The 24,078-nt window shown below is 46.1% G+C and overlaps 1 protein-coding gene across 10 annotated transcripts in view; it reads right to left on the bottom strand.

Moving 5' to 3' along the window:
- LOC144124708 (uncharacterized) overlaps positions 1 to 8,751 on the bottom strand; it is a 75,474-nt gene extending 66,723 nt beyond the window's left edge. For 3 of the 10 annotated variants that reach the window (XR_013313265.1, XM_077657551.1, XM_077657552.1), the window contains exons 1-3: positions 8,057 to 8,738; positions 1,578 to 1,734; positions 503 to 622 (exon numbers count right to left, since the gene is read on the bottom strand). Coding sequence is in view for 5 of the 10 variants with exons in the window: in XM_077657551.1 (XP_077513677.1) it covers positions 503 to 622; positions 1,578 to 1,734; positions 8,057 to 8,331 (552 nt within the window). In the remaining 5 variants the exon portion in view is untranslated. Of the gene's footprint in view, positions 1 to 502; positions 623 to 1,577; positions 1,735 to 8,056 lie in introns of all 10 variants that reach the window. The other 7 variants (XR_013313268.1, XR_013313269.1, XM_077657555.1 and 4 more) reach the window with 3 other exon arrangements.
- Between the last annotated feature and the right edge of the window lie 15,327 nt (positions 8,752 to 24,078).

Here is a 24,078-nt window from a genome sequence, read left to right as displayed (position 1 = left end):
ACCCTACATTCGAGGCCGTTACGGACCACCCTGCCATTTTTTGGTTTGGCTATTTTCCCTGGAACATCTGTTCCGCCTACAAGTCCGCCGGTCACTTCGCCTTGAAGGATACGAGTACGAGTATCCACACGGTCTACAGGTCTGGGTGCAAGCACTCCAACACAATCAATTTAGCCTTATTGCGCCCAGCGATGCCACCTGACGACACGTCAACACCTGCCGACTTTGTCCCGTCCCCACTATCTATTGAGGACATTAAGTCCAAACAGCTCACAGATCCATAGCTTGTTTTGCTAATCGACCTCCTATACATGCCCTACATGCATGTATACCTGCTCTCTGTGCAAGCTCTGTACATGCTCTGTACCTCTGTACATGATCTACAAGACGCTTATTAAAGCCACGTTTTCTGGGCTGTATAACCTATCCCCACACCAAAAATCATCAGCCACAGCAATGCAACACTGTAAAACTATTCAAAAAAAGAGGTATGCATACAGACATGGGCATGTATACAGTCCTGCAGTTGAGCCTTGGCTCTCGGCAATGAGGCCTTGCGAATGCAGCATGTCTCTGGAGTTGATCGCAGGTCAACACTGCTCTTCTCCCCCATTACACATTTCTGAAAACAAAAATGATGCAGGCAGATGCCTGGCTGAACTTCTGCCGAGCTCCCTATCAGAGAATGTACTTTTTTTGGTGGACAGTCACACTTGGTTCCTATAAGTGCCAGACTCCAGTGCTCTTGTGAAGATTCGATACCGCGATCAAAATCAATCAGTGGAATTTGACGCTATGTGCTTACACAACCTAAGTGCAGCTACAGCTCGAAGAATGGTGGCTGTGGAATTGAAAGAAGATACATTTGATTTCTGAAGCATGAAAATGAAGGAGATGAGTATACATTTCGACACAAGAGTTTTCAGCAGATACAAAGAATGGTTGCTCAGTTTCCTTTAGCACATCAACAGGCCTGTGCACCAAGCCTACCTTAAGCTGAAGGGTAACTGTCTTGGAGATAAAAAAAAAGCTCGTTAGTTCTGGCACTTCTGGATGAATGCATGTCACAATGTGGTTCTGATTTCCATGAAAGAGAGCCCTTCAAGAAGGTTTCCGCAATATCAAATGACAAAATCAGTGGTTAACTATAGCAGTATACAAATTAAAAAACAGCATTCAGTAACAATGAACCATTACTCAAGTGATACTGTATTAACTGCATTGACCATGAACGAGATTAGTTTTTTAATGTTCGACTGCATAAACAAGCCAGAGGCACCAATATTCTTGCACTTGGGTTTTCGTGTAATTAGCGTCTTGCTTCGCAACAAGAAAAGATTCTAACAATGGGCTATTTTCCTGCTGCGAAGGAATTCTATGTGGTAGTCATGAATGCAGATGAAGCTTCACTCCACAAAGGAGTTGTATCCGGCCATGCACTGTATGCATAACAGCCAGGCAATTCCCTCATTCAGCATCACCAATCAATGCTCACGTGCCTTCAAAGGGTAACAGTATCTGGAAGTGAACTGCTCGGTCAACACATACAGCTTTGCACAGAGGTGCGAGGCTCATACCTGTGAAAGGTCATTGGTGCTGTCAATGGCACTTGTGTCGGGAGGATCAGGTGGATCTGAGTGATTGTGCTCCAAGCTCATCTTAATGAGCACCAGCTTGTCCATCTGTTTGTCGTACTTGATGCCCATGGCTGCGTTGCATTTCTTGTACGCCACCCTGTGCAGAAAGCATGCATGCAACGGACCACCATCAGTGTTCAAAAGACCCTATTCTCTAAGACATTGCGCCTTCACCCACAAATCCCAACAATGTCACTCAAGCTGTAGAATCTAGACACAATGGTACAATGAACGAGGCGGGTGCCTCGGGGACTTGAATACTGAATTACATTTGAATGCTGCTCAGCTGGTCACTACTTCCTCTTATTTGACTGAAAGAACTTCAACAGAATGGACAGTGACTGCATGGCCCATTTCAAGGCTTCTATAGCTTGAAGAAAGCTGGCATGACAAGCATCATGTACTGCCAATTAATTCTTATAAGTTATACTGTAAATTAATACCCCTGTCAAGGGCACAAAAGAAAGTGCACTTACTAAAAGTGCATTCTAGCACGTCTAAACGGCGTAACATAAGTGCACTCGCCAAAGCGTGCACTCAGGTCGTAGTGCATTCACAGAACACACTTTGACGACTGAGTATGCAGCCTCGATGGCTGTGATGTCTTGGGCATGAAATACAATATATAACAAAATGCGCATACAAGTTGATGTTACCAGTTACATATATTTTTTCTTTATGCAATGATTTTGTGATAGCAACCAGCAAAACACATCACAAATACGTGCTGTAGTCCATGATGACATTTGTTGTCTGGATTCTGATGCACTAGAAACTTGTCTTGACTTGCTACACCATTACCATAAAACAAACTTATTGCAGTCGAAGCCAAAAATTAAGCTGTATTCATTTTTATGTGTTCTGCTGCTCTAAATGAGCATAATTCTGAAGGTTACACTTACAGGTCGCCGATTCGAGAAACTCGTTTTTTGCCAGTCGCTATATACGTATCTACGAGTGCACTCTGCTTACCCATTTAGCACCGTATAGCATGATATGCACTTGAGGTGCTGAAGTGCACTCCGTGTAAGTGCACTTTGTTTTGAGAGCTTGGCAGGGGTATAACAATAATTACACAATACAAACTGACATATTACTGTCTATAATCAGATACAACTCAAGAACACAGCAGCCAATGCCCTCAACGAAAGCCCTTCTGCCAGTGGTGTGAACAAATGTCGTGAAGTTGCGGTTAATCCCCCCATGCACCTGCCAGCAACCTGCGGTTTCACAATAGCAGGTGCAATGTCATGACAGTCAGTCGACACCAGCGGCTGGAGGTCCTTATGGGAACAATGAATAACTGCGCAAAAAAAGCAGGACAAGAGAGAAGAACCACACGAGACAAGCGCTTGTCTCGTGTGGTTCTTCTCTCTTGTCCCGTCCTTTTTGCGCAGTTATTCATTGTTCCCATAACGTCATGCCAACTAGCCCCTCACCGCACTCTTCTGCTGGAGGGCCCCTTTGAGGGGCATCTGAAGCTGAATTCTTGAGTTGCATCTGATTTTAGTCACAGCACCAGCAATACAACAGCAATAACAAGATCATTACATAGCCAAGCGAAAACAGTACCACTAGCACAGCTGCAACATAGCCACATGCTTTGGAAGTCTGTGTGCAATGTTTACTTTACCAATGAAACTGTCCCAGCCTCCAGGCATCTCACCAGCTCAATATGCATGATGCCATAATGTGTTATTAGGAATACACTTCCTTCTACTAAGGACATGCAGTGCTTGCATTTCCTTCGAATGGCACTCAACTGTTGTGAGCACAACTGTGCGCTCTGAAGAATGCAAAAAGCAGTTCTGGCAACCTGAGCTATCACCTAAGTGTGTTGTATGCACTTGAGACAATGAAGCCACGAGCAACATCGGTGTGTGTGGCCTGGACTTGTGGCACAAAAGTACTTGCCCAGCTGCATTTTACACACTGGTCTCAACACTGTTCTTCTCAGGACATAGCGTCGTTGACATTCCAGTGCTGTCTACCAGGTGTGCAATAAGTTTTGCCTGCTGGGCAACGCAATTCTAAGTAATAAAACTGAAAGATGATGTGCTAAAATGAAAGCTCAGAATGTCTTCTCCCCAAGAACATCGCATAATGATACACTCCCCAGTCGCTGGTGTTGCTCTATTGGTGGCTTCTCTATCAAGACATGAAGAGTGCACCATTGAGATGCTACTTCATCCCAGGAAACAGTAAAAATTCTGATAGTACCGGGTCCTGGCTGTAATATGCATGGTGCTGTTGATGTAGTAAGCAGCTGTCCTGATTCCTCTGTGAAATTAAGCAGACTAGTCAACAGGTGGTGAAAGTGCACCAACACTGATAGGGACCATATCTAAATGTACTGTATCGTGGGAAAGATGACATTCGAAGCTAGCATTTGACTGTAACATTTTTCAACTCCATGACTCGAAAAAAGTTGCGGCCGAGAAAGCAACACTAGCTGAACAACTCTCACTGAAAGCACTCCTCTGTGGCACTCCCTGGTGGTGAGTTTGAAAACCAGATGTGACAGCTGGAATTCTTTGTTCTCAGCAGGAATGACTGGGCATGAGCACATAGGATGCTATGGCTAGGCTATGCAACAGAAGCCATAGGCCACCCTTTAAAATGTAATTTTTTTATTGTTGCTCCTTGTTCCCTCTGTGGTAGTGTCTTTCAAAAACCTCTCTGGCAATGCTGTGCGTAGCAAGTACTCTGTGTTGCACTGCAACCTTGTTCTAGAGAGGTGCTGTGCATTCCAGTACGTTAAGTAGAACCCAGGGCTGGAGAGAAATCTATCTGATAGAGAGCGCAGCGCTCTGCATTCGTGGTAATACCATGTTATGCCATGCCATACATGCTAAGGTATGGCATGACATGGCAAGTAAATTGTACACTGTAAATTGTGGGGTTTGATGTCCCGAAACCACACTCGGGCCATGAGGGACACTGTAGTAGAGGACTCCGGGTAAATTTAAAACGCCTTTGGTTCTTTGACATGTGTTGACATTGCGCAGCTTACGAGTGTTTTTGTATATTACATCCATCAAAGTATGCCTGCCATAGCTGGGATCAAACCTGGTACCTTGGTATGGTATGGCATGATATTATTACCAAGAATGCAGAATACGTTTTGCTATTCAACCCATGAATTATGCCCCTGCAACGCAGGCAATCCCAATGTCAATAGCCAACGAAATTTCAAAGGGCCAGCCGGATGCACTACTGCTACATGGCAAATTCCAATGACCATTGAGTAGTTAGCGTGAGATCTGACAGATGGTGCTGGGGTAGCAACGCTGTAAAAATATCAAGTGAAGTAGAATACAACGACCAGAATATTGGAGCAAGTGGCATTTTAAAATGAATGTTTGTCCAGAAAAGGTACCCAAATACTCCACAGCTCGGCACAACCTACAGACAGCAATGCTGGGATGACGATGGGCAACGATGCCACCTTCATTTTAAAGGCATTCATTTCTCGCCAGCAAAGCTGCCACAGATCAGTGACTGTCTCTATCGCATTCATAGCTGTGGGGCACGTCTTGGTCTTGATTGTCACAAAGCGTGCTAGGAGGTGGGAATGAGCAAAATGCAGCTAGATGCTGCACAACAAGAACAGCATTGGTTTCTTTACATTAGGCCCCCAACAGTTGCGAAGCTATCATTTTGACAAACAGAATAAAAGTTAGGCAATGAATTTGACAAACAGAATAAAAGTTAGGCAATGAATTTGTAGCGCCCCTCATGCCGCGCTCGGCTCGCAGGCCATGGCATGCGCCGCCAGACAAGGAGGAGGAAGTTCGGCTAGGCAGCCGCAGCGCGGCACGAGGGGCGCTACAAATTACTTGATGCAATCTAAAATTTTGTAAATGAATGAAAAATATTTTTATTGTTTATTTTGAAATTTAACATCTTGGTTTTTGAATATATGCTGAGTGCAGGGCTGTTCTCAATGGTCGTTGAGATACAGTGCATAAACCTTTTTGTTTGTGAAAGATGGCATCGCCATATCATGTATTTCGCGCCACTCTAAACAAGTGTTGCTTCTATCTGTTTGAGGGAAGTGTGAAAGATAAAACTGCCGGGCTCAGGGAGGCAGGCTTTCAAGAGGTCATGATCAGAAGGCTATGTGAAAGAATGGCTTCCAAAATGAAATCAAACCCCAAGCGTGAAGCAGCCAGGCGCCAAGAAATTACGGTTATTCCATACATCCACTCGGTACCTCACCGTCTGAAGAAAGTGGGGAGCAAATTTGAAGTTGACGTGTTTTCTTCACGAAGAAAATTAAGCAATATTTGCCCCGCTGTACAACGAAGGCATGAATCCAAACTAGGAAGCGGGGCCGAAATTGAGTGTACCATTAACCATGCTGAAAGCAGGGTAGACTGCATCAAAGGTGTTGTATATAAAATTCTCCTCTCTTGCAGCGCATGGTATGTTGGGCAGACAGAACATTGTTTAAATGACCGATTGAGGGAACACTGTTATTCCACGGATAAAGCCGGCGGCTCGAATTTAGCTCTGTATTCCAGGCAACGTGAACACACGAGCACTTCACTGCTGCATCAGACGTCTGTAATTTTCAAACATAATGATCAGACAGTCATAGAGTTAGCACAAGCGTAGCACACTGATAAAGGGAGTTTCGTGTGCATGGCAAAACCATCACTGTCACTGGTTAGCTGCGAATTTGCCCTTCTTGATAAGACGTCTAAGGATTAAGATGGGAATCTGAGTTTTTTGTGTATGTGTTTCGTTTTGCGGGATACAATCTATAAATGTTGTCTCTGGTAATAAATGTTCAGCCAAAAGTCAGCGCTTGTGTTGTGCTTGTTCCAACTACCGTCTTTTTCGGGCTGTTTAATATGAGTGTGCTAAAGCACGAGCACGCTGTGCCTTTTTTATGAAAGACGCAGTTGCGGATTTTTGTGTGGACCATATTAAAGTACATATAACTGACGACAGATGCATCACAGTAAAGCAACTCCCTTTCTCTCCTGTGATGTCACATTGTGGCGCACACTGTGACAGCACATGTCTGTTTATTACAAGGCTGCTTTATCTTGGACATTCTTGCTACGTGGCAACCAGATGAGGAATAACTGTCACAGTATGCACCATCAAACATATCAGATGCATCAGAAAAATGACGAGAACCAAAGAAATTACGCCTTTGTGCACACAGCCAGCAGCTGGGCTAAGCGATATTGTCTTCTAAAGTGAGATCACCTGCTGGTGATGCAATCTCTATGAGCAGCACCCTCAATTGGCAACTGTTGGTAGTCGGTGGGAACGGCGGCCCTCCTCGTGAAGAGTGCTCGGCATACTAGCCAGTATATTCTAGGCACTGTCATTGAGATTGGAATGGCCATTTGTGGACCTCCATTGAGTGAATTCCCACAGAGTTGAATGATCATTAAAAACCGCTATATGGCACTGGTCGATCCCCCCATTGAGTTTGATATCCATTGGCTGAATGGGCATTGAAACTGCCTGTGTGAGAGAGTACTGCTTAGCAAGGCAATGTCATCAGGAATCGTAAATTGCTAAGGTATTCTCCATTAACTTGTATCCCCAACTCTTCCCAATCCAAACCTCTGAATACTTCCTGTAAACATGCAGAGAATGGTACTGGAGAGATCGTGTTTCCTTTTGCCTGACACCTTTCTTGATTGGGATTTTATTACTTTCCCCATGAAGGACTATGGTGGCTGTGCTGCTGCTGTCGATATTCTTCAGTACATTAACGTTTCGTATTTCTTACAGGTATGTAAAAAATTAACACTTGTTGTTTTGCATTTAAAAACTAATTAGCTTTCTTGAGGCCTGCATATGCTATTTGGGCAAACAAAATTTAAACAGAAATGATGACAGTGATGTCAGCAAAATGATGACAGCATGGTGCTGAGTCAAGCATGCTCTGATATTTCGGCTTTGACAACAAAAGAGACATATCGAATCTGAAACAGTTAAACTTAGTAGGTTTTTTGATTGGTGCACAATGCACTTCTGAACCATACCTCTTTCCTACCAAACAGGGTTTCAACTATATCTTTACGTGCAATGCGTAAAACAGAGCTAAATGGTGACGAACTTCCCAAGGTCCCTTACAAAAGTGATATCAGACCAGCATCTCAAAGCAAGCTGACATGGGCAAAACAGAAAGCTGGGCCATTACAGACAGCCCTTCCCAGCACTGAACAAGGCAGACAGGCAGACAGAGAAGACACTGTGAAGTGCAGGTGGGTCTGGCCATCAGCAAAAGCCGTGATGAATTCAGATCGCAAGGAAAATGGCACACATCACCAAGTAAAAAGACAAAGGAGGAGAACGCCGCACGTAAACACAAGAGAGGCAGCGTTACGCAATGGCCTCGAGCGCCGACACCTTCCACAGATTATTAAGAGGCGGCGAACGAGACTCACTTTCCGTTGGGATCATCGCGGGCCTTGCTCTTGCCTCGTGAGAGGACGCAGCAGTACTGGACGTAGGTGAACTGCCACTTCTCGTCCACGGCCTCCGGCGCCGGCAGCTTGGTCTTGCACTTAAGCCGGCTCTGCTCAATTTTCTTGTTGTAGCTCTTCACCGACTTGGACGCGTGCACTTTGAAGCCCTGGTCGGTCGCCTTGCAGAACTCCTCCAGAGCACTTTTCCACTCCGCAAACGAATCGAACGTGTCTCCCACCTTTAGTTGACGCATGTTGCACCGCGGTTGGTTCTCCTGCAGTCAGAAGGGATCCCCTAACGTCACAAGCTACCAACTGCACTCTGGATTACATCGGCACCAAAAAAAGGTAGCGGCACGGCCTCCAGTACGAGTGTGAGCACGTGTATTTCGGCACTACGTTATTTGCATTGACAGAAACGTAAGCCAGCACGGTGCGCTGGGGATCGGGTGCCGCATTCCTCTTGTTACGCGTAGATCACTTGTGAAATACTGAGCCGATCACCATGATGGCAAGGAACGCTGGCGGCAGCGGCCATCCCTAGGCGTAGTTCAAAGCACATGAGAAAGACGGAAACAGAGAGAAATGTCAGCAGAGATGCACGAAAACATGCCAGGAAAAGCAGCGGAGAGAACCGCGAGACGCGCACCGCCATTCACGTGGTTGCCAGATGTTGCAAGAAAATTCGATTAAACTGAGCGGGTCGGTCGTGCTGCTTATTTGGGGATTTTAATTCTTTTTTTCCCTCAGTCAGGTACTTGTGTGAAGGTATGCAAACCGGCCTTAGAGATGATTTTTGAGAAGAAAAGCAAGGTATTCATGTGCCTGTGACCAGTGCCTCCTCTATACTAAGTAAAGAGGAGGCACTGCTGTGACCCTTTCAAACGGAGTTGTGCGCTGATCACGGAGTTTTCTTTCGGTCTACCGCGGCGGCTGCGTTTCTATGGAGGAAAAACGCTAAGGCGCCCGTGTGCTGTGCGTTGTCAGTGCACGTTAAAGATCCCCAGGTGGTCGAAATTATGCCGGAGCCCTCCACTACGGCACCTATTTCTCTTTCTTCTTTCACTCCCTCCTTCATCCCTTCCCTTACGGCGCGGTTCAGGTGTCCAACGATATATGAGACAGATACTGCGCCATTTCCTTTCCCCAAAAACCAATTAATAATATTAATATTTCGGCCTAGACGTCAATTGAATCGAGTGGCGGGAAAATTTTAAAATGCAAATTTCTCACTAAATTTTGTTGCCGGGCAATCATCAACACCCCCCGACAAAGCTATAGGATCGATTTTTACTATGCGTCGTGCCTTTTATTTCCTGGCGGGCTATGCCGCAGCATTGACAAGCGTTGGGCTGCCGATTTCCCTTGTCCATCACGGGGTATTGAATCTGAGCTGACGGGAAATTTTGCACCTTGTTGTGATCGAAAGCGGTAATCGCATTGAGCAGCAGCCGCAGAAAGACTCCCATTTAAAGGGGCTCTAAAACGCCTTCCGAGGAGAGCACATTAACTCACTTAATCACTGCAATGTGTTGCCATGAAAACCTAAGCCAAATAATACTCTTCTACACGCAACAGACGACTCGCAATCACGCGTCAAATTTGGCGAGCCCTTCCCGGCGACTTTTTCATGCTCGCGCCCTCCTCCGTCCCCCGCATCTGCGTAGACATGGTGAGAGGTGGCCATTGGTTAGATTCTTTCAGTCGTCAGGCAGCTACCGTGGCCGCGGCCAATAAGCTTCTTAGCTCCGGCGGGTTGAGAAGCTCCGCTCCCAGAGGGGAGTCGGCGAAGGAGCGCCTACCTTCCAGCGTGCAAAAAGTGACGAGAGAAGAGGGAAAGGCGCGAAGAAACTGAAATTCAAATTTTAACTACAGATAACTCAGCTTCTACAAAGCGCATTTAAAAAATCCTTGCTGGACACTATTCGTGAAGCGCCGTGCTTCAATATCCCAGGCATGCCGCAACTTTATTAGAGCCCCCTTCACACCCCCCTTTAAAGGACGTTGGTGAGAAACGAGCTTTGGGATCGGTACCGAAGTCAGCTTACGAACGTTTGAGCGTACTGGGGGAACTATCACTTATTGGTTCCAGAGATCTCCATCCATCTGAACCTGTGAGATGGGGAATAATTGATTTAATTTCAGGCTTAAAACGTTTCATGCATGTAGGGCGCAGTAAATGTGTTGCGCGGTACGAGAAAAGTGGCTTTAAAATGCTCCTGCTGTTCTTCGTTGTCTGTAGCTGTTGAGCTGCGTGGCAGCAACTACAATGAAACAACAGCTGAGTGCTCATGCAAGTGCGTTTATTCTTTACGCCACCTTGTTCTTTGTTTTGCCTTCCGTTGGCTTCCTCTTCGAAGACTGCCTAGTTGACTAGCTGCGCACCCGATCCCCGCACCTTAGTGAATGAGAGGTAGCGGAGAAAAATAAACAAATTTTACCACTTATCGTTGTTCTTGTGTGTGTGTGTGTAGCGCACAGACCTCCTCTCGTGGAGCTGGAAGGGTACCGGCTGGCGGCGCCCAAACTGTCCTCTTCACTTCCAACTTGTCCAATGATGCCAGTGCAATTTTCAGGTCGTGCTGAGGAGTGTATAATCCAAAAGTGGCACAGCACCGTTTCGGTTGTACAGCACTGTTCTCCGCTGTTGTTGGCCTCTGTGGACATGTCGCATGGCCACGAAGCGGTGCAGGCCGGGGATTGGTGCAGATCCGAACAAGAGACGGAAAACCGGTGTTGAGTTGGGACTAACGGCACTGGACGGACGTTCAGTGTCTGAGACGTCTTTATCTTCGTGTGTCACTTACTCAATTCTTTAGCGGCCAGGGTCGCTAATTCGCGACATATCGTTTGCACCCCATATGTACTCGATCGATCACTGCTGCATGGTTCTTCCACACAAAGTTTGGAGCCATTATGTTTTAAAAGCTAACAAAATTTATTCTTTCCAACTGCTGTTGCACATATAAAAACGAGGAGCTTTATACAAAACAAAAATCTTATGAGAATACGCCGTCCAAATTTCTTAAACAGACTATACGACCGCCAAAAGCAGGAACGAATTAAGCCTGGACTCCATGTACGCGAAAACTCACGCGAACGCGAAGGCGACGGCGGCGGCGACGGCTGGCGTTCGCTCCGTCGCTTGTGGGCAACCTCCATGCAAGCGAAGGCGGCAGGCGACGCGAACCCGCGACGTGCGCAGCGGATTCCGTGCTTTGCGCACTCAAGCTTAGAAACACGCCCGTAACCTGTTCTCTCTCTTAAAATTTTGTGAGTGTGCCTCATAGTCAGGGCCAAAGGAATATTTCCTCTACGGCAGCGGTGTAGCGGCAGTGGAGATAGCCAAAGGCGTGCTTGCGGAGACGAAGTCACATCACGGGTTCACGGGGGAGGTGTGCTTTCGTTCGGTGCCTGTGCACTCCGGCTTAGTAAAAACACTCCCATAAACTGTCACCGCAACCTGACTGTAAGTGAGCAAACTATAATATACCACTGAGAATGCGCGCCGCGAGTGTTTCTGCACAGTTGGAGCGCAGCGGCTCGGTGGATCGAGCGCCGGTACCCGCGGCTCGACACGCATGCAGTACGCCCGCTCGCGTAGCCCGCTCCAAATGCTGTTAGCCCTCCGCACCCAACAAGTAGATTGTTTTAATTATTTAAATCGTGCGGGTCTGCCTCTCAGCTACAAAACCAAATATTTTCTCGACGGTGGCGATGACCAAGACGACGGGCTGGTTTCGTGAGATGTGCCCGTGAGAAACCATGGACAAACCGGAAACGGCTTTGGGGGGCTCTGATTGGCCAGTCGCGTGGGGGACTTCCGGGCGACGAGCGAAATTTTCTGTGGGTGCAGATCCGAGCGACACGGCAAGCGACACATGCATTTTGCTTCGCGCGACGGCTTCGCTCGTCGCTTGCCGCCGTCGCCTTCGCGTTCGCGTGAGTTTTCGCGTACATGGAGTCCAGGCTTTATGGACTGCAGCATTCTGAATTTCAAATGCTCATCCTTTTAAACCGAATAGACGAATTAATCGATCGCAAAACTAGGCTTACAGCTCTGTTGATGGAAAACAGCATAGAATCCACTTAAGTTGTCATGCTTATATCATTAATGTCTGTGTATTTTCTGGTACTGTATTATCCGTCTTGCTTCTCAATACGATGCTATTATGACGTTGGTAATAGCTTTAACCAGCCTTGTTCGGCACGGCTTCTGCGATTTGGCGCTAGACTTTTGTTCGCATTTTTGTTCGAACCGTCCAGCGCTGTTTTCACGAATTTAGTTATGCCGGCTACGTTCCAAATCCCTGCTGAACAGAACGGTAGGACAACTTCATGTCTAGAAAAAAGGGCCGCTTTTCGAAAATATGAAATAAAGATGGACGTCGCGAAGTTCTGCGGCGACCCTGTGCTGTCTGGTGCTGTAAATGTATTCTGCTCTCACTAGGTGGAATGTTTTACTGTAGGACGCTGTTGTTCAGTCTTCGTTGCAGGAACTGCTTCGGGTGATAAAGAAAATAGTTTACGGGTCATAAATACGTTTTATAGAAGAGCAAAGCTGCAATTCCACGATCTGGAAGTGTTCGGCGTGCGGGAATTTCTCAAGTTTTTGAGCCATTCATGTTGTTTGTCTAATATAGGTGGTTCTAAATATTTTCACGTTTTTTTCGATAGTAAAAATAATAAGTGTTTGAAAGGGTTATGACTACATTTTGTGTACTATTGTCGTTTTATAGAGAATACTGTGTTGACATGTACGTTAGTTGTCTCCTATCGCACGTTTTATTTTGTGATGCCATGTAGCTTGTTATTGTGCTTTTTGTCGCGTGGTTTAGACTCCCTCAAATTACTTTTTTCTAGGGGTGTGCGAATGTTAGAAAATTTCGAATACAAAATCAAATATCCTCTTATTCGATTATTCGAGCGAATCAAATAGTGTGTGTTATAATATATTAGAAACGAATCGAATATGTTCTCAGGTTCGTGAACACTTTTAGAATAATTGGCGCGAATTTCAAATAAGGCATACCGTATTTTTATCCCATGACTAGAACCCATTTTTATACCATGACTAGGATGGCTCATTCGGGCCATCCTGGAAACGAGGCGGCGCATCAGTTTGCCGATGATTCGTAGTTAACCGGGAGGTGCGCTACCCCGAGTTCACGTCGGCCAAGGAGCGAGTGGCGACCTACAAAGAAATTACTACCCACTTCAAGAAAGACAAATCTTCCAGAACCACACTGATCTCTAAGTAATACATAACAAGTCAGTTGGCGGAAGCTCCAAACAGACACTTTCTTTAGTCCGTACATGTACTCTATATGGCTCCCAGAGCAGTTTAGCTCCATCTGTTCTCTCTGTGGACACCATAAGGCAGACACACCACACATCCCATACTCATGTAATCAAGACAAGCCGTCGAACAGTCTGCAGCTCTCTACCCAATCGCAGTGGGAGGCCGCGCTGCTCAGCTCGGACACGGAGGTTCAACTCTGAGTCACGGAGCGGGCGGAAGAGGTCGCCGAACGACAACGTCGGTCGACCACCTGGCGTCCAGCCTAGAAGAGGAGCCCACCGCGGGGAGGGGCACGTCACCTCAACCCGCGCCTAAGACCTCTTCTTTAATAAAGTTTACCTCCTCCTCCTCCCATGACTAGAATTCACAACACCTTAGCGGAAAAGATAGAAGCACACCTAACCGCACAATACGAAAGATATCGGGCACTGAAACGGGACGTTTCATACCATCCCAAAGAAGGCAGGAATACAATATGAAAGAATCCGTGCTGTTGGAATTCAGGTAGCAGCATCTTACCACTGCCACCAGTTGTTGGGATTCAGGTAGCGTGACTGGGCCGGAGAAGAGACGAGGACGATCGGAGGAAGAAAACTTGGAAAACTTTATACAAGGACTATTTACATTATGTACAAGTACGGGCAACTGAGAGTGCTTCTCAGTAAAGACAGCTTCTTAGGAGTCGGGAGTCTCTGATACCTCTCAAGAAGGGGGCTCTCTCCTGGCATCAAACCAGCAGCTTCTTAAATACTCTTCGTATTCCCCAGATCCCTAGCTGGGGAATAAAGTTCGAAGAGTGATGTCCAATCACACGATTGCACTGAAGGTACCACCCACGGCAGGGCGGTCCTGATGTTTCTTCGCAGCTCGGTCGAGGGAAAGGGATCAGGACCCGGTCAAGTTGTCGTCCCTGCGGCCTCCACGTGGCCGCGCACGTGTGTCCGGACCGGACCCACGTTGACCCGGAGGGCACCTGCATGACACCGGAATGCAGGCTGTCTCCCAGCAGGTGTCGAAAGTGCTTGTACTGGTGACCGGAACGCGGAAGCTCTGTCGAAGGTGCGGCATTCGGGCAATTGTTCAAATCCAGCGTTACTGAAGGGGACCACACTGATACCGCACTTCGTCGTGGCGAGGACAGGAACGAATACGCTTATGGTCGTCGCTGGCATTCGTGTTAAACACGTGGGGACGCTATGGTCGTCGCTGCATTCCTGTTCGAACACGTGGGGACGCTATTGTCGTCGTTGCCTCCGGCAGTCCTGCAGTCACGTCTCCCCCAGAGGGCTCACCCACCCTCGCTGTGGTCTTCATGGAATCCTCCCCATGCCCAACTTCGCCGAATTCCACAGCAGGAAGGAAGCGCGAGCACAACAGTGCACACACCTTGCCAATCCCAAGACACATGCACGAACACTTAGTAGCCCATCCTCTGCCAAAAAACATGCATTTACACTACGATACGGACAGAAGAAAGGCTAGGGCACAAATACTTCACCCAAGATTTTCGCCTCAGAAAGATACGGCGCATGTGGACGTGCCAGAACATGGGGACAGAGAAGCATTTTCCCTGGCAGTTGTCGATCAACGAGGTTCTCCCCTCGTATCGGCGAGAATAGATAAAACAAAATTTCCGGAGGAGGCTGAAGAAGCTGCCATAGCTTTAGTCATTACCTCCACCGCTGCCGAATACATCCTCAGCGACTCCAAAACCGCAATTCGAAGCTTTGCCAAAGAAAGGGCCCACTCCACAGCCATCAAAATATCACAAAAAATCTCCAATACCTGCCAGATCACATTGATCTGGGTCCCCGCCCATTCGGGCCAACCTGGAAACGAGGCGGCGCACCAATTTGCCCGAGGATTCGTAGTTAACCGGGAGGTGCGCTACCCCGAGCTCAGGTCGGCCAAGGAGCGAGTGACGACCTACAAAGAAATTACTACCCACTTCAAGAAAGAAAGACAAATTTTCCCAGAACCGCATAGATCTCCAAATAAAACACGTCAGCTCCAAACAGACATTTTCTTTAATCCGTACATGTACTCCATATCGATATGGTTCCCAGAGATGTTCAGCCCTGTGTTCTCTCTGTGGGCATCATAAGGCAGACACACCACACATCCTATACTCATGTAATCAAGACAAGCCGCCGAACAGTCTGCAGCTCTCTACCCAATCGCAGTGGGAGGCCGCGCTGCTCAGCTCGGACCAGAAGGTTCAACTCCGAGTCACGGAGCGGGCCGAAGAGATCGCTGAACGACATCGTCGGTCGGCCACCTGGCGTCCGGCCTAGAAGAGGAGCCCACCGCGGGGAGGGGAACGTCACCCCAACCCGCGCCTAAGACCTCTTCTTTAATAAAGTTTACCTCCTCCTCCTCCTCCTCCTCCCATGACTATGCCAAGAACAGGGACCATTCACGCCGCGTATCACGCTGCCACGATTGGTATGCCCGGGATGGAGGGTTCAGCACCGCGGTGCGGCACATTCCAGTGGCGACGCTCATAATCATCATGCATGGCCTCAGAGGTGGGACGGTGCGGCAGGACACAATTAAGCAGGTTCAGCGAACCAGGCCTTTATGTCGGACCTCGGAGATCGTGCCTAATATGCAGCTATCTCTCGTCTCATGCACTGAGATACGGCGCTAAATTATTATCTTCCATTATCAACCACAAAATGGGAAAGTTCGTATGCGCGTAACATGACAATGATAATGCTAATACGGTGACTTAGTGTTGCGACCCCCCAAATGGAGATCAGTGTTGCGCCTTTTAACTGCTACATAGATCTGTGAAAGCAGCCCTTCGCCAGCTCTTTCTCATGATTTCTCCTTGAATATTTGCGCAAGCAGCGAACATGCTAAAAATATGGGATTCTTATTCTGATTCGGTTCACTAAATATTCGATTCTTATTCGATTCGGCTTTTAGCTAAACTATTCGTATTCGATTCGGTAGTAGAGCTGGACTATTCGTATTCAGTTCGGTTTGGAAAAAATACTATTCGCATAGCTCGACTTTTTTCGGAAGCCGCTAATGTAAAAATTGTTAAGAAAATCTGATCAATATGACTTTTGCGCCAAACTATATTAACAGGCCAAAATCCATCGTCAGAGATCCAGCCTTTCGCTCTTGCTCCTGTTTTTTTTTTGTTGAAAACAAAAACAAGTAAATAAAAAAAATCAAATACGCTCCTTTGCTTTTGACATCGCAAACAACTTCAATCTTATTTGAATCAATAAAGAGCGAGAAGTTAGCAAAGTCGGGGAATCTTTCTTTAGGGGCCGGGAAAGCATTTCTTTTGTTTCATTGGCAACCATCATTATCAGCCCGAATCTACCTGCATCCACTGCAGGGAAAAAGCCTCTCCCATTCTCTCCAAGCCATGTCCTGTGCCACATGGGCCACCTATATCCCGGAAAACTTCGTAACCTCATTCGTCAACGTGAATTTCTGCCGCCTCCTGCTATGCTTGCGTTCTCTTGGAATCTAATCCGCAGGGTCTCCGGAACAGGGGGTATTTCTGTTAACATTTCTTCAGAAGGGGAAGCGCCACCCCCCCTCCCCCCATCAAGTCTTCAACTTATTGCACTCAGACCAGATTTCTGACAAACGCTTCAATTTTACGACGTTATAAATGTAAACTACAGTGGGGCTGAGCTCGTTGCTTCATAGCGAGTCTCAAAACGTTTAATTTCCGTAACCTAAACCAATTATGTCCCAACAGAAATTGTTAATTGACTGAGCTCTGTTCATGAGCATGATTACTAGCATTGAAATAGTATGAATAAACTTTCTTAATGCAGTCTATCACTCCTCATGTGTACATCTTTATATATATATAAAGCTGTTCAATCGAAGTTTTATATGCATTACACGTACACTTTTGAACATCGAAACATGAAAATATAAACAATAAATAAATAAAATTGAATAAAACATTGAATTAAACATGGAATAAATAAACATACAGCTAAAATCTCGAGGACCTGCCCCCCCCCCCCCCCCCCCCCCCCTCGAAAAAAAAGTTCCGGAGTCCCTGCCAATCCGTAACCCTTAACGACTATCGCTCATCTTGCCGTTGCATTACGGGCCCGTACCCATGCTCATTTCTTTTGTTCTTGATTGCGACTAGGATATCACTAACTCATCTTTTTTATTTGCTCTCTTCATTCTCAACGACACACATACCATTTTCCTTTGCAGAGCTTGTTAGTATTGATTACTAAAGAACTGATGGCTATTCATTAATAAAGGGGGTGCGAACAATGATTCGATTACCTAGCAAGATCAGGTATATGATTTCATTTAAACAGACTAGCGCCGTAAGCATACATTATAAATCCGCTCACCATGCCCACAGAAACAGTATTATTTTCGTAAGGATCAAATGAGAGCTTCACTTAACTGACCATACCTTTTCGCACAAGTCGACGCAAAGGAACGGTAGTACAGAAGGAGGTCTAAAAGCAGAACTGTCTGGGGACCTCCAGTAAAAAATTGCGTAAGATAGTGCGATTAGGATAAAAAAGGTTCGAACCCGACCGCGGCGGCTGCGTTTTTATGGAGGAAAAACGCTAAGGCGCCCGTGTGCTGTGCGATGTCAGTGCACGTTAAAGATCCCCAGGTGGTCGAAATTATTCCGGAGCCCTCCACTACGGCACCTATTCTTCCTTTCTTCTTTCACTCCCTCCTTTATCCCTTCCCTTACGGCGCGGTTCAGGTGTCCAAAGATATATGAGACAGATACTGCGCCATTTCCTTTCCCCGCCCCCCCCCCCCAAAAAAAACAACCAATTATTATTATTATTATAAAAAAGAAATTTAGAAAAGATGAAACAAAATAATGTAATAATCATAATATGTATGGACACAATAGCAGCACAAAATACAACACTATACAATCTTAGCCAATAATTGATGCACCGAAACGAAAGTTGGGTTTTGGAGTTTTGGTGTTATAATCAAGTTTCTAGGAGATGTAATTTGAGGCATGGTTTTAACAGATATGCTCACCGAGATGCTTAATGAATATGGGCAGTGTACTCCAATATAACCAAGCAGTAAACATTATACCATATATTTGCAGTAATTTGCGTTTGTTTTTAACAAATTAAATTAGTATGGGCTGCGAATCTAGTTACATTACCGTTTTGGAATTGAGGTGGAGTGAAGTTGCCTATGCTTATGGCTTTATTGCGTGAGTGATACATGAGAAAGCCTAATCTTGCGCACAGTACTGATAATAATGGCAATATGTTAATTAAGGTTTTGACAAATGAGAACACAAGGTGCTCTGTATGGGCTGAAGGTAATCATCCTATCTGTTTGGTTTTGGAGGTGTCTGTGGCAGTTTAGCTGCGAAAAAAAATGTGTTACCTCACTATGATGCGCCATAATTAATGCGATAAAGATAAAATAGTAGTATAATGACATAAGTATATGCTATGGAAAGTTGCTTCTTTTGCGGATTAACGTATATACGAAAGACAAAACCTATTTTGATTAATCTTGCAACATTATTATTGATCTTTAAATGAGACTTTAAATGTGAGTTGAGCTCAATTCCTGGGAAGGTAACAGAGAGGGAAGAATAAATTACATGTTTGTCAAAAAAAAAATATTAGTTGTTGTTAAAGGCCGTCTGAGGTAGGAGTGGAATAAGATGAACTTAGTTTTAGTAGTGTTTGTTTCAGTTGCGTTATTTCAGCATCACAAAAGAATGTTTTGATTGTCAGCACTTAATTTCGCAGTTACTTGTCCAATTTCTTTCACGAATATATCATTGAATCATCCGCGCATAAAATGCATTTAGTGCGTAGTTAAGTCAGTAGATGATTAATGTATAAAAGAGAGTAATTGTCCTCGAATGGAACCTTGTGGTACTGCTTTGCTAATAGTAGTTTCATATGATAACGAATTTTTAAGGTTAGTTTCGTATGATAATGAATTTTTAAAGTTAGCTAGTTTCATATGATAATGAATTCTTAGCGTTAGCGACTTGTGTTCAATTAGTACATTAACTATTAATGAAAGTGCTGGTCCACAATTTCTTTATCTTCATTTTGAAAAGAATATGTCACGTACAATTCTGTCAAATGCTTCAGTGAAGTCGATAAATACAGCAGCTGCGCATGGCCAGTTATCATGATATTGTTTGATATTAAAGGTAATTCTACTAGAACGAGTCATGAGGAATAATTAGGTCGAAATCCGAATTCCTGAGTCGCAAGGAGGTTAGATTTATGAAGATAGGCCAACAAATGGTCCACAATTTTTTTTATTGGTTTGCTGGAAAATGGTGTTATAATTACTGGACAATAGCTAGCTCCGGTCCAGGCTTGGTTAACTCACTTGGTAGAGCGAGTGCCCCGGTGAGGTTGGGGGTCCCGGTTTTGAACCCCGACCAGGAAGAATCTTTCTTCAATTATGAAGTTTCTGTGGAAGCTGTACAGCTTTCCTTTGTAGCCATATGGCTGCCCTTAATCATCAACACCACCATCATCATCATCACCACCACCACCATCATCATCATCATCATCATCACCACCATCATCATCAGCCTGGCTACGCCCACTGCAGGGCAAAGGCCTCTTCCATGTCTCTCCAATTAACACTGTCCTTTGCCAGCTGCGGCCACCGCCTCTCCGCCAACACCTTAATCTCATCCGCCCACCTAACTTTCTGTCGCCCCCTGCTACGCTTGACTTTTGGAATCCACTCCGTCACCATTAAAGACCAGCGGTAATCTTGCCTTCGCATTATATGCCCTGCCCAATTAAGCTCTGTGGGCAGGTCCTTCAGTAGTTGGGGAATCGACCCAACAAACACAAAACCTCCTCAAAATCTCCCAGAAATATCCCATCCGGACATTTGGAATGTCCCCAGGAGGTTCTCATTTTTCCCGAAGACGTTCAAAAAACGTCCCCACAACTAGCCGTGTCCAAAAAGTTGTGCGTCCCAGGGACGGCCCCAAAAGGTTACTGCTAGATTTTTTGGCTCTGGCTCAGTAAAATTATTTCTTCTTTTTCATGCAGACTTCAGGCGTCTAAGCGCACATATGTGCCAAATTTCAGGCACATGCTTACGTTGCACGTGGTGTAATATATCTGTCCACTCGCGTGAATGCTAGCTGGCTTAGCCATTCAGACTTACCTGTTACCATCAAATGTGCTTTAACAAGGTGAAAATTTGGGTTGGTTGGTGCATGATATTGTGACAAGAGCAGCGCAGCACGAGACAAAGAGAGAGGCGGGAAACGACGCTGAATAACAACCGGATTTTTAATGCACGTTCGTCGAATATTTACATCTGGCTCGTATAAGAAGGGAAAGAAAGAAGCATGAAAAACGCATAAGATGTACACGTGGTGCAAAATTAAGACATCGCACGCGGATAATCAATTTCTCTGTCACGAAGCGCTATTGAAGGTATGAAGACGCATACGTCGCTCTTTGGTCGGATGTTGAAGGCTTCTTCAATCTCCCTGGTCCATTGATGAAAATACGACGGGGATGACCATTGTGTTGATAAGCTGCGGAGCGCATTCATGCTCTCTGCAATGTTTTTCTAATTCACTGCTGATGGCGCCCTTTAGGGATCTTTTGTGCTCTCGAAGCCGTTTATTCAAACAGCGCCCGGTTTTGACCAATGTAGGTGCGTCCGCATGACAGAGGTATTTCATAAACCCTGCTTTTCACACAATCCACATGATTTTCCAGGTGTTTTTTTCTTGAATTGATTTTTTTTCTTTGCTCGCTGTTGACTTTGGCGCACAGGCTCCTTAAATTGTTGGGTGCTGACATGAGGCACTTTTACACCAGCTTTTGCTCTTACCTTTTTGAGACTGTGGGAAATGCCATTAATGAAAGGAATGGCCGCGTACGGCTTCCTTTGTTCTGATGCGGTTATGACATTTTTCTGCCTCTAGGTGCTTGCAGAATCCCTTGCTGTTTTTTTTCTACCCCCGCTTGATGATCTTAGAGTGCGCAGATGTGTAGGGGAGCAGTCCCTTCTAGCTTCGTGGTCCGTACCGCCAGCAGATGTGAGCGCCTAGAAAGGCTAGCGTCAAGTCAAGAAATCGCATAAAGTTGTTTTTTGGGAGTTCACTTGTTATTTCTAGTCCTAGTTCTTCTAGTCCTTCTAGTCCTTAGCAAAAGTAGCAATGAGAGCCGCATTGACGAGATCCTGTCATCATGAAGTTCGAGGCAGTTTTGACGCCCAGAACAGTCGGCTGAAAGCAGCAGTTTACCCGACGAGACTGCTATCCAGTGTCACCGAACGGATTCTGCAAGCACTTAGAGGCAGAAAATATGCCACAACCGCATCAGAAGAAAGGAAGCCGCACGCGGCCATTCCTTACATTAATGGCATTTCTCACAGTCTCATTTCTCACAGTTGTATTTTCATCAATGGACCAGGGAGATTGAAGAAGCCTTCAACATCGGACAAAAGAGCGACGTATATTCGTCAGCATACTTTAAATAGCGTTTCGTGACAGCGAAATTGATTATCTGCGTGCGTTCTCCTAATCTTTTACCACGTGTACATCTTATGCGTTTGTCATGCTTCTGTCCTTTCCTTATTGCACGAGCGAGATGTATATATTCGATCGAACGTGGATTAAAAATCTGCCTCCTAGTCAGCGTTGATTCCCGCCTCTCTCTTCTTTGTTTCGTGCTGCGCTGCTCCCTACACAAGAACATGAAATGTGCAAGAATTTTACACACAGAGGAAATATGAATTCAAAAAGTCGCACAATCCCGCCCATATAACAGGAAATAGCAGCGCAATACAGATGTAATTTCTGTTTATTAGATGTGCTCTTTGCACTTAAATGAATACAAACAGGAGACGCATATGTATGCACCATTTAACACACAATGTACGGAGCACTACGACACCAGCACATAATAATGGCCAAAGGTTTCTATAGCTGTGAGAAATCTGAAAAAAAAATGGAGCAATAGAAACATAATACAGGCTGAAAGTTGATGCACCTTAAGCAAACCTCATAAAGGGTACAGAAGCATATATGCACACTCAAAAGCAAACGCATGTAAAGAGCAACCTGGGTGCCAAAAGAAAATACGATATGGGCGTACGATACAGATACGCGGTTTCATGTTACGGATATCCTGCAGGGTGAAACCTCCCTCTCGCTTTGCCTGTCGCACGAGCCTCGGAGTAAGCTTGAGCGTGTTATCAAAACAGGAAAAAAAATTATTTCTACGATTCTAAAATAAACCACAAACGAGCATAAACCACATACCTTGACGAAGTTGCCAACAGAAACCAGGGGATGAAATAAAATGCTGCAACTAAATATATGAGTTCAACGCAGCCTTCTGTCCTGCGCCTTCTCACGGCACAGCGAACGCTCAAACATACACGTTACATCCTCGTTACACCCACGTTTTATTTTCTTGCAACTAAGTGTGGAGATAAGACTGCTTGGAGCCGTATTGAAAGGGGGACGCCTTGAGGTAGGAGCCCTGGCTCACCGCACCCATGGTACAGCAGACCACGCTGTGCGCAACAATACGGCGTGGGAGGCGAGATCAAGGTGATCAAGGCACAAGTAATCAGGTGGGGGTGGGTTAGGAGTCAGCGACGCGAACACAACAAAAAATATACCGCTGCGACAGGTCGGCAATGTAGGTAGAGCAGGTTAATCCATGGGCACTCGCAGCAAGAGTCTGGTGGGCTTCCGAAGATCTCTCACGCCTGTGACCGCAGTGGACGGCCACGCTGCCACCAACAACACGCCACATTCGTCGAAGGCGCTGAGGGATGCAGAGTGCGCGCTAGGAGTCGCCCATTGCCTTGAAATCCGCTGCCGCGAACGACATCCGTAAGAGCGCCATTATGGTGTAGGGCCGTGAAGCTGTGCAAAAGACTTGCGAAGCGCCGCGCGCCGCTGCACCAGTTCCAAAAGGAATTATGTGGGCACGCCGAGGTGCGCGGGAAAGCTGCCATGAATCTGTAGCTACGAAGTTCACGACAGCCCAGTGTTGAGAGCAAGAGCTGCTGCGCGCTGGGGCTTGCGCGCGAGCGGCTAGGGGCTGCGCGAATACGTGTGCGCAAGATGGCTTCCGTCCAGCGAGGAAGCCGGGCGAGCGACGGGAGGCCCATTACTGCGCCTCTGCTAGACAGCGGCGCAACGAGGACTGCTGGTAGTTGGAGATGCCTACAGGGACCGCCGCACCGTGATGAAGTTGGAAACACTATAGAAGACGGGCACATTGGTGACCGCCGCTCCCGGTGATGCGATGAAAAGGCAGACCGCCGTCGCCTGCCTGCTTGCAGCATGGAGCCGACAGCCCACGAGAGAGATGCGGGGTGAACTGCGCTGCCTTCGGCTGTTCGAACAAAACTGTTTGATCTCTAAAAACGGCGAGTGAAAGCGCAAAACATTCTCTCCCCGTAGCTTTTGGCGGGAGCAAGGAGTCAATTTGTATTATTTTGTTGAAATGCATTGGTCCCAAAAACGTTCTCCCAGTTACCTTTCTGCGACCAAAATGCTATGATTTGTTTTTGTTTCTGCTTAACACCCTCGAAAAAATGTTTCTAGGACATTAGTGGGCGCACTTACCTTTTGCTTGTGCTTCTGTGTCCTGCCTCTACGGCCTGGAAATGTTCGATAAATGTTGTACTGGGACTGGGACATTCCATCCTTTCTGGGCGCTTTTGGGGAGGT

This window comes from Amblyomma americanum, chromosome 3 (assembly GCF_052857255.1).
Source record: "Amblyomma americanum isolate KBUSLIRL-KWMA chromosome 3, ASM5285725v1, whole genome shotgun sequence".
In the NCBI taxonomy this organism is placed as follows: domain Eukaryota; kingdom Metazoa; phylum Arthropoda; class Arachnida; order Ixodida; family Ixodidae; genus Amblyomma; species Amblyomma americanum.
Note: the sequence above shows the minus strand (reverse complement) of the source record. Positions and strands in the feature narration are given on the sequence as shown.